The following is an 11,487-nucleotide window of genomic DNA, read 5'->3' as shown; positions in this document are numbered from 1 at the left end:
TTGACTGCTAGAAGCTTGAGCTTCTATTGCTGACATAACAGCGTCCCTTTCCATGCCTTCGGATTTTGCTCCCAAAACAGGCACCAGCATCCCTTGAGCTGGGTTTCATCCTGCTTTTCATTATTTGTGGACTATCTATCACCAAAGTTAACATCCCATTTACCTCGAATTTTCTTCAGAAATTCTCCTCTGGATCTTTCGGTAAATGAAAAATTATCTTCCTCGTATTGCAGGAGGAGAGAGCATTCTATGCAGCAATAACAAAGTACTCTTTGGAGCCCACTTACCTTTGCTGCATGACATATGTATTTCGCAGACACAGCATTTTTTAAGACGAGGTCGGAGATGAAACGTGCGCGGGTAATCTAGCGGATTTTGTACATCATCGGGGTGGGTCATTCTCTTGTCTCTGATCACCATAATATGATTGCGGTTTCCCAGCGTAGCTTTAAAACATCATAAGAACAGTAATCCAAGCAATAGTTCCCTGTGAAATGCCCTCCCTCCCCATAAGTTTCACAAGCGCGAAATTGACAAGAATGTCCACAGATAGCACCCATCTAATCTTGCACTAATATCAGTAGCAGCAACTATATCTTAAACACCAAGTATACATAATTTCTTGAAACAAGGTTTTTAGCCCCACATCACAAATGAGCACCATGAAGCTAAATGAAATGAACTGGGATAATTCAGTAGCAGTCTGCTCTCCCTAAGCCTCATTTCCAAATTCAGTACTTCAGTCATGGAGCTAAAAGTGCACCTTTACATGTTGAGAGGGCTGACAGCAGCAGTAAATAAAGCTTTACAGAAAAGAATTTCGAAGGAAACTGTGCAGTAAAGTCATCAGAAGAACAGCCTGAAGGCAGTCAGGATTGAACTGGTTGCAGAGAAATTTCAAAATTGTATACACTTAGCTACCTCCATGACTGATTTCTAGTTCCACTGGGAGTCTAAATTCCTGCCCTTGGTTGTTATTCAATGCCCTTCTTTCTGAGCAGCAAGCAATCAGCTGCCTTAGTAACTTCTCAAGGCAAGAGTACATATGGTTCCTGGGATCTGACATCTTTGGGTTTGTTGATAGAACAACTGCATTTACAGCATCTGCAACAAATTCCCGATGGGAATCCTCAAGAAGATATCCAACACATGATTTCTGAGGATCATCATACGCCAGCAATGACATGGTCTCCTGCAAAAAGGTTAAAAGAACTATAAAAAGAAGATCCATCTCAAATTACAACAATAAGAGGGCCTAGAGACATTATTTCACATTCATGGAAATACTTCCATATAATTTCAAAAGCAAAGCTATGCCGCCAGAAACAACCTCCAATTTATTGTTTTTAAATCATCATCATAAATCGCATTCCTAGAGACATTTAAAATGGATATATGCCCCAGATTATAATAAGAATGTCAAATTATAGCATCTAATCAGCAGTATGAAAGGGGTAATCTTGCTGAATTCCTTACGGATAATATCCAATTTGTTGTGTATAAATGCATGCACATAAAAGCAAAGCAAGTCCAAATGCATAAAATCCGATCAGTGGGCTAAAATAAAGAATGCTGAAATTCCCTGCTTTGGACAGCTAGGAAACCAATGCCATGAAATTTTCTGGCTGAATTTTAAAGATTCAGTTTATATGGAACTTCATGTTATGGACCTCCAAGATTATTGAAATTTTGACTATCACACTATGAGCTTTAACTGCTAAATTTATAAAGCCTTCTATGCTTGGTCTGTCGTACCAGTCCGCACCGGCCGGTACGTACCTGGGATCGGTACCGGATCAACGTGGAATCCGGTACCGGTAGTTTATCATTAGAAAACCGGTATGAAACCGGTACGGACCGGTACAGAACCAGAATGAAATCGGTACGTACCGATCCGGACCGCCACCGGTACGCCGACCGGTACCGGTACGGCGGACCTTGCTTCTATGACTATCTTATGTGCTTTAAAGTTTAAATATCAGCAAAATAGTTAAAAAAAAGTGTTGCCACCAAGACTTAATAAGATTTAAATAATAATAGCAATCCAAAAGAGCATATGAGTGGATAAAATGTTCAGCTCTAGAACAGAACAGAAACCAACTGCTAAACAGTACCTCAAGAAGATCTACATAAGACTTAATTGGGAAGAATCTGTTCAGTTCAGCACGAGCATAATCCACAGCTTCCACCAGCTCCTGATTCTGTGCATCAGAAATATCAGAAATTAAAAATTAAATCTGAAGCAGACTATTCGTCCTAGATCCTGAACAAGAAAATTCCACTCTAGTTCTGTTTTTCTTTGTGATGCAGCATTTCTCCAATAAGTTCATTTTAAGTAGGTAGTTAATAGGTGTACCCAAGATTTAAATTTCCTGTTATGGTTTGATAAGTTCTTTGTTATGCACATGGCAATACGAAGACTAGGCCAGTAAATAATGGCTGAAATAAAGGATTCTATCACTCCAGGCAAGGGTTTTCTGTTTTTTTTTAACATAAACCTCCTGAGGTTAGTATGCCACAACCAAAGCACAAATATACAATTTCCTTAGTCAAGGAGGAGATAAAGCACAAAAGTACACCCAGCTAAGCCCAATAAATTAATTCTTCAAAGACCCTCAACCACAACTTGCTAAATTATATTATTTACCATAACTGGGTAAAAGAAGAAAAGGTGATTTAAGATTTCATCTTTACCCTCAAAGTTGATAGATTTCATAAAATGTCTACTCCACCCTCATTATTTCCCTCTGTTTTATTTGCTCCCATTTGGGTAATGGTAATGTAGCACTTTTTCACCCTACCCTTCTCTATTTCCAAATTAGTTAATGCTATAGCATTCAAAATACTGTAAGATACACATTTCCTTGAATGGCAATGTGATATTACTTCATAAACTCAACCTCTATATTCCTAGATAAACACAAAAAGTAAAAGATCTCACTGGCATGCTACTGCACTTACTCGAAATAGTGTTCCTTCAGCTAATCAGAGCAAGATTGTAAAGTTTCACATATTATTATGCTCAATTTATCAGTCGTTGGGATTGTACATATACTGTCATACTGTATTGAGACAAGTCACTAAATACTCAGTGAATGACAGATGCAACAAAATTATATTGCAGGCACCTTGTGAAAATACATAGCACAACAAGTATAGGTAAGAACAGTGTTGACAAGCTAATAGAGTAACTTATCCATTTATAAACTTTAAAGCTAGAAAATGAGAAGAGCTAATGATACACCAGCACAGCAAAACATTATCTCACATTAAATAATTATTGCATAAGTAGAAAATTACCCGAAGATATTCAATAAACCTTTGGACATGAAGTAAGAAAGAAATGGCTGATATGTCTTTCTGCAGATAGCAAGAGAATTGATGAGTTCTTGACCAAGAAACTAAATACAGCCATATATGCATAATATGCAATTTGTAAAAAAATTAATAACAATCCTAGGAAAAAAACGGCAGGTGATACAACTGAAAATTATTAGCCCACAATTACATCTAATAACAATTTTTCAAAAGCACGCAAAGTCGCAAACTATTAAAGCCTTGCAATAAGATAATTGAAAGAGCAATAAACAACATGACAGAATTCTAGGACTGCAGTAAATAGCACTTATTAAATCTAGATGCAGGAAACAGAATGAAATCCTTAAAGCAAGCACTTAAAGAGAGACTTCTCTTCACCGAATAATAGATAATAGCATACAGCAGGGTAGGAATTATATGTTAATGTCAAAAACATGTGTAATTTGAGATTGTGTGTATGCATGCATGTACACAATTTTAGCTTACTAAGCAAACTTCTTTGTGGTGCAAATGCTATTTCCGCTGGATCTTTACTTTTACTATTATTAGTTTCTTTTTATGTGTGTAGCTGAAGGGAAGAGAGGTTGTAAAGATACCTAACTATGCTACAAGACCAAAATTGATCGATTCTAAATCTCAATGGCAGCTGCTTCCTGTAATTATTTCTGTTCTGCCAACCAGTCGACTGGTGCAATTCCTTCGAAATACATGCATAACCAACTTATCTATATCTTCCTCCAGTATCCTTCCTAAAATAGCATAGATTTTTTTTCTTTTGTTTCCACTGTTTGGTACTATAATTCTGACATCTATTAGAAACCCAAGCATCTAAAAGACTGAATATTTTGCAGACTCTAGGACACAATGTTTTTAAGATTGGGATCAACTCATAAATTGTAAAGAGGTTAGATTGGATAGAATCATGGATTGGATGGTGAATCATAAGATTTTTTTTTTCAAAATTTTTTAAAATATAAAAATGTTAAAATTAAAAAATGAGTCAGTCTAAGTAGATTAGTGAAGAAGAAAAGGCTACACATATAAGAGTCTACATTCGATCTAAATGTCATTACAATTAATCAGTCAGTACAGAACTCTCAAGCTAAGCACGATCTAGGGTGTGACAAAAAAGTTCAACTCAGGGCAAAGATGTAATATGTAGATAACATGATCGAGTTCATAATTGTGATTCAAGGGATTGTTTGATGCTTAATATAGACCTAACTCACAATACTAACTGATCCTGACCAAGGATAAGATCTGGATTGTTTACAGCGATTTTGATTACGATCATGGATCATAAGGTTTTAACAACAATGATAGGATTTACTCATATGGTCTTAGATGTTGTATCATTAAATTTCTTTACAAATTCCATTAATCATCCAGGCATTTCACACAAGATAATTGTTCACTGCATATTAGGGGGCTCTTTTATGTATATTAAGTGGATGGTGCATTATTGATTTCTTGATCACAGCTAAATTACACTTTGCAGACTAGGATTCTCAGAACTTCACTTAGTCATTCCTAGTTTAAAATTTTAACTGCATAATAATTGATGATATATAATCACTAATTCCTTCAATTTTATGCATATGTCTTTTACAATGCATTCTCCTTTATATGAATCCATACACACGCAGACAACTGCTAGAAGAAGAAAGTATATAGTGAATAAGACAATCCACTGATCATAATAGTTCCTTTCTGTACATGGGATATGCCATTAAGTCTACCTGCAGAATTTGAGGATACCATTCTTTAATTTTCTGAAATACAGAATCAATATCTCCATTCTGGACAAGCTGCATTGATAAAAAAAATTGATCAGGATACATGACACGGCATTTCAAAGAGACAAAAATAGTTTATTAATGGTACTGTTTGACTAGCTTTTGCTGTAGCAAGTTACACAAGTGAAAACTAGAACTTTAGGATCGCAGTTTAACTCAAACATATTTCTGATAAACATAAAAGCCTGAACATATTATATAAAAAATAGCAATGAAAAAAAAATCTTTTTTTCTCCTTTTTCACACTATACTTGTATATCAGTGGATTTAAAATCAGAATTCACACTTAAGCCCCACTACAGAATCATCTGTTCTTTACAAGGCCAACTGAAGGCTTGCACTGCCTCACTCAGAGAGGCTGGATCCTTAAAATGAGCAGTATAACCCAAGCAAATGCAAAAAGACATGATCATCCCTTGCCCGCTAGGCAACACAGAGGCGCTTTCATTAATCTCCATGAAAAACCTCTCATAATCCCATCCTTAAAAAATAATGTAACACTTTCTGGAACTCACATGGTGACATGACAAGTTGAAATTCACAGAAATAACACAGAGTTCAACAAATGTTTTCAGATAGCAACAAGCATACAATGACAAAGCAGAAGAAAAGAATGCCTACTTTTTTATTAAATGCAAGAAATACATATATGGTATTGGCCTGGAGAAGATATCCAGACCAGAAGAAATCAAACATGCTTCTGAACAAATCCTTACCAAAGTCCCAAAAAAACCAAGTAGATCTCTCACAGAGAATCATTTGGCCTCGTGGATGCTGTACCTCCTAAGCTATTTGCTGTCCTCTCTATATAGTCTTCAAGAGGGATAGCACAGTTAGATAGGCCAGGTCTGACACCTTATTGATAAGTATCCAAAGAGCGAAGAGCTAAAAACACTGCAGAAAAATTATCCAAACCAAGCACCCACATTCCAAATGAAAGTCCTAAATACCAAGAACATATCACATTAAACTTCAGACTAGTGTGCAATTTATATGAGATTTCTTCCAACAATGGGTCCTGCCCTTGCATAATATTGCTTATAAATTACTATAGGATCCTTCTGAAACACCTCATCCAAGTCAAATAGGCCATTTGGTACCTCGTAACTCCAATAACACTTCAATTTGTTCGTTGTTGGCCTCCAACTTGTTTATGCAGTTGCCAGCCTATGGAATCACCTTTTGATAATAGAAACCATATAGTATATACTATCTCAATCACCTTGATATGTTACGGTCATACACAAGATTGTCTTAAATATGGTTGCCCTAAGCAGGAGCGGGTGGGAGAGTGGATTCAAGAGTAGGTACAGGAAAGCAGGTCTCTCCAAACAAAAAAATAAAGGGATAAGGATGAGAAAATGCTTAATAAGTGGGTGGCAGCGAATAGGGAAATAGGGATAGATACCTAAATATTTTACCCGTCCCCAAGCTAAATAGAGCAGTTTTAACCAAAATTAAATGGGAATGGTTTTGGTGATGGGTTTTAAAATTAAAAACCATCCGATTTCGACTTCAGCTACAGTTTTGATGATTCCCTAACCCGAAACCGAAACCAAAACCAAACATGCCCGATATTTGATACCCTTAATACCCTGTCTGTTTTATGTAAATCCAAAATATTATATTATGAAATCAATTAGATTATGGATTATATTATAAAAATTATGGATGATATCCTTAATTTGGTTATTTATATGTGAAAATTTAGAAATGAATAAAAAAGTTAAACAATTTTCAGTTTTCAGCTTCGATTTCAAATTTGCAGTTTTTTCAGCGGCAGTTATAGATTTTATTTCTAAAACCAATTGTTTCGGTTTCAGTTTCAGGGGCAATAGTGGAGTTCGGTTCCGGTTTTTCCACTAACCGCACCGAATCTGCCCAGTTAACATCCCTAGCAACAAGTTCCCAATGCAGGTAGATCACACTAAGTAACAGTTTCTGGCTACTGAAGTCCAACAGCTGAAAGAGAAACTATTATTATTTTTAATATTCTAGTGTAAATATTTCATTTTCTTTTATTTTCTCCATTTGACTTTTTCTTATGGAAAGAATATACTTTTCTTTGAACATCAAACACTATATAACAACGTAAGTCAGACTTGATACATATTTTAGGGTTTTTTGTTCATGTGTGTGTCTGCCCGCACATTCGGCTTTTGCAGATTTACCCTTCAAAAAGTGATGTCTGCATACATAGCCTTAATACCAATGTTTCTTGAAGAGCTATCCCTGAAGATAAATTTAGGACCAATGACATCAAAAACTTACCATGTTCCTACAAACCATCCTAAATAACCACATGTATTTATTTATTTATAATACATTTTTTTAGTTCTAGATTTTATAAAAGCATTTTTTCTATTCTATTATATCATGACATGTTATATTACACAACATTACATAATATTAAACTACCTACCATATGCCATAGATATTATTAATAAAAGTATTTAAAATATAATATATTAATAATATATAACTCTAATATTTTATAGAATATTATATAACATAGTATTATTTATGTTTATTATATTATGTAATATGAATATGAGAAATAACATTGTTGTTCATTTATGTAGTTTTTTCATTTATACCACTCCAATATCTTTCCTGATGGCCATATGGTCGATTTGAACTTTAGAGGGCAATCTCGTCACCTAATTCTTCCTATTACTGTTTAACCCACCTATAGGACGGTGCAACAAGGCGAAACGAACTGTGACAAGCCCTAGTATATATGCAAACAAGGAGAGCGAAAGGAGATAAAAGTTTCGTATAAGTAATGATGAAATGCATCAAATATTCAGCACCCTCTGACCTGACGCAATATCTTTCTATGCTTAAGTGCATAAGCACGTTCCTGTTCTTCAATGCCATTTTCTTGAGCTACTCCTGGATATATACTTTCACTTTCAGCGTCAAACGACTCCAGAGTATCCTGATACCCATAATGAAGCAAATAGGAACGAATAATCCTGAAGAGATACAAACTTGTATACTGATTAACCTTCAGAATTATGTTAGCTGAAGATGGAAACTGCAGAAGAAGATGATAACAAACCAACAACAGATAAAAATTTGGAAATTCTAAAATCCACTGACTGGTTATCAGAAAATATATAAAAGTTTGACCTTGATGGAAAAATGAAACAGGAGGCATTATATGCTTGAGTCTCAAATATACTAAGGCTTAAGAATTGTCAAGCATATACTAGATCAGACTTTATGATGTCAGAATTAAAACCTGTCAATCTTTGAATATGCAGGACTACTGCTGGCAGTCAATGGATATCAAAAGCCTTCCGGTAGTCTAGCATGTTCACATGTCGATGAATTTGTAATATTCTGCCATAAGTATGATATTCTACAGGCAAAATCGACCACTCCAAAACTTAGAAACATGGCCAACAAGCCTATATAATTTCAGGCATCGAGATAAAGACGAGATTGCCTGAAGAAGAGTGAGACAAGAGGGAATTCAGATAACACATGTCTTGCTGTCTGATAAACAGCACAGGCACGATATGTAATTTAGTTCTACAAGGATTTATGCTCCTTTGATTGGAGAACTTAATACATTTATTTGCAGAACACCCATAAATGTAAGAGGACAGGAAGTGACAGGCTTGAAGTCAAATTTAAGGACTTAAACTGGGTTTGGTTTGAGAAGAAAAGATCCGGACTAACTTGGTTAAATACAAGAAGCTGGAGGGAGGGAAGGAGGGTTAAACTATTCCAACATTTTATGGGAGTAAATTGTTCTCAGGTTAACTAGATTAAATGGGTCAGGAGAGGAAGTAGAGCATTTATTGTATACTAATTTTTCAAAAGATAACTATTCTACCCTCCCGACAAGATGATTTAACCAGGTGTTGAAGTGGGCGTTTGGCAGAATAAGATGGAATAAATGGGCTAAAAAAGTTCTATCTCATTCCCAAACAAAAAATGGCATCAAGGTCATGCCTACTAAAGTAACACACTGAGTCAGCCCATTCTAAGGACATGGTAGCTTAGCTGACATTTAATGCTGATATTAAATATGATTTTACAAAACTGGACCAGGCCAGCAAGTTGAACTGGTTGAATCATCAACAAAGGTGAGTCAATGATCAGGATAAACCCTGCTGCTTCACATAAATTCTAACATATTTTAGTAAACCCATCTCAATCAGTGATAAAAACTAGCAATTTCTTCAAACTGTTGACAATTTCAGTTAACAGACTGATTTTAATTTATTTAAAATAGCATAATGAATTGGGGTTAGGCATGATCTTAGTCGCTCCATGGTGATTCCTCTCTCATTCTCCACAGCATGGATGCTCCACAACAGCCATTGATGGCTCAGGTAGTGGACATGTGGCCTCCAGAAACGACAGGTTAACTCCTCTCTCATACAACCTCTAGCAATGGTCAATCGATTGCAGACCTCTCTCTCCTCCTTTAAGTTCTTCCCAAGACCTCATATTCCCTCGTTCACTTTCGGTCTCATTTCTTGTAGTTTCCTATTTCCATATTCTTTTAGAAGAAAACACAAGGGAGAAAAGAAGGAAACAAGGTAGTATGCCAAAGGAAACTAGGTAGTATACAACTTTTTATGGCTTACCTTGTCTGCATTTGATTTTGCACTTGTTAAAGAAATATATTCTGCATGCCTCGGGCACTTAGGCTTTGTATTTAGTTAAATGTTCCATGAAAGAATTAAGAACAATTGGTATGGATTTTAGAATCTTTAGATGCTCTCTTCTTCCTCCTTTCCTCTCAGCTTCTTACTCCCCATTTTTGTTACATGGACTTAGGTTAGTGTGTAAGGTACAGTAATGTGTCTAATTGTCGGATCAGTTTAATATCTAAGAATTTCCTCCTACAGAGACTGTTTGAGTGGCATATCAATAACCATGTTTAAGTGTTGGGTATGGGTACTCTTGGCTAATCAAAAGGACCATGTAGAACCCATTCAATCAATTTCACTAAGCTCCTTTTTCTCCCTCGAGGACAAATGCTCTATCTAATTTGAACTCTGTAGAAATCAAGCAAAATCAAGCAATATTTACAAATGGGCTATTGAGCATTACACACGGTTAATACTAGTCTTTATATTAGCAACCACGTCTTATTACGCATGATCATTGTGATGCTGTTTGTGATTAATTATCATAAAAAGTGCTGAGAGTTGTCATAAAACTTTCCTCATTATATATAAAACATCTATAATTTATTTACAATTAATATGTCGTTAGTTAACCTATCACATAATGATTGCATCGTGATTCATTTCTTGCATGACAGCCAAATTAGTAACCCCTAGCACCGTCATTTTTCCAATTCAATCAATAATCAGGTTTTAAGACCTCAATTCTAAAGACAGGTTAAGATGCTTTCTAGGAACATAATCTTAAAGCTTAAATATTATAAATTCAATCCTGATTTCAAGCTAACTTTGAAGTTAATCATAGAGTCCCTAGAAAATACAAGTCCAAGATTGACCTTGATACTGCAACAAACAACCCATGTTATAGAATATTAGAGACCCAAGTTCAACCTTCCCTTGTTCTGCAGAGTCTCTTTGATCCAAGAATAATCTTGATTTTGTTTTGGCCAACCTTAGATCTAGATATCAGTAGTAAGAAACAACCTCCTGCAATCACAGAACTTAGATAAAATCCTTCTCCAGCTTTCTTCTTCTCTATCTCAATTTCTTATGCCTGTTATTGTTAAGCACCTAAACTTGTGTCAATTGGTAACGAAGCTGTGGGGGCATTCAATCAAAAGGAAGAAGAGAATCAAAAAGAAAAGAAGAAAGTAGAAGGATGATCTTGAGTGGAATCAACCACTAGTTCCAGATAAAAACTAACACAAATTTCATATCAATACTTCATTGCTTTCTTTCTCTGCAATATGTTTTATGCAGGCAATATATGACTCTTCATATTTTTTACATTAATAAATCAGAACCTTCTAAAAGACCAAAAATAACTACATTCCTGAACTCTAGGACACATGCATGAACCATTAAGTAATGAGGCATAAAAATTCTACAAGTCATGTCCCACAATCATGAACACACATTTAATGCCTGACCACCAGTTATTAAATACCTTACAAATACTACTTGACTGAACATTGACTTAAAGATATGGGCTTCAAAATGTCCAATCCAGTGCTTCTACTTCAGATAAATTTTTATAAAGGTTTTGAATTGATTTCAGTCAGTTTCCCATGAATTTTTTTAGTATGATCTATGATCTTCTTACTGGATGCCAATGACTTATAGCCTTAGGGTGAGATTTTAAGAATGATAGATAACTTCTGATATCAGCTTAAATAAGGATGCGGTTTAGATCCTCAACAAAACGGAAACACAAGTTTCCA

General features: G+C 35.4%; 1 protein-coding gene across 1 annotated transcript in view; it reads right to left on the bottom strand.

The window, feature by feature from the left end:
- Positions 1-566: 566 nt before the first annotated feature.
- The window catches only part of LOC103716604 (ran-binding protein M homolog), a 30,152-nt gene continuing 19,231 nt past the window's right edge, over positions 567-11,487 (bottom strand). Inside the window, exons 7-11 of the mRNA XM_008804656.6 lie at positions 7,936-8,092; positions 5,058-5,126; positions 3,301-3,360; positions 2,115-2,201; positions 567-1,192 (exon numbers count right to left, since the gene is read on the bottom strand). Coding sequence (XP_008802878.3) covers positions 914-1,192; positions 2,115-2,201; positions 3,301-3,360; positions 5,058-5,126; positions 7,936-8,092 — 652 coding nt within the window. The 3' untranslated portion in view covers positions 567-913. The remainder of the gene's footprint in view (positions 1,193-2,114; positions 2,202-3,300; positions 3,361-5,057; positions 5,127-7,935; positions 8,093-11,487) is intronic.

The sequence above is a fragment of the Phoenix dactylifera genome, chromosome 2 (genome assembly GCF_051530095.1).
Source record: "Phoenix dactylifera cultivar Ajwa chromosome 2, Ajwa_hap1_PhDact_Kaust_v1.1, whole genome shotgun sequence".
Taxonomy (NCBI): Eukaryota; Viridiplantae; Streptophyta; class Magnoliopsida; order Arecales; family Arecaceae; genus Phoenix; species Phoenix dactylifera.
The sequence above is the reverse complement of the archived record's forward strand: the minus strand, read 5'-3'. Positions and strand labels throughout refer to the sequence as shown.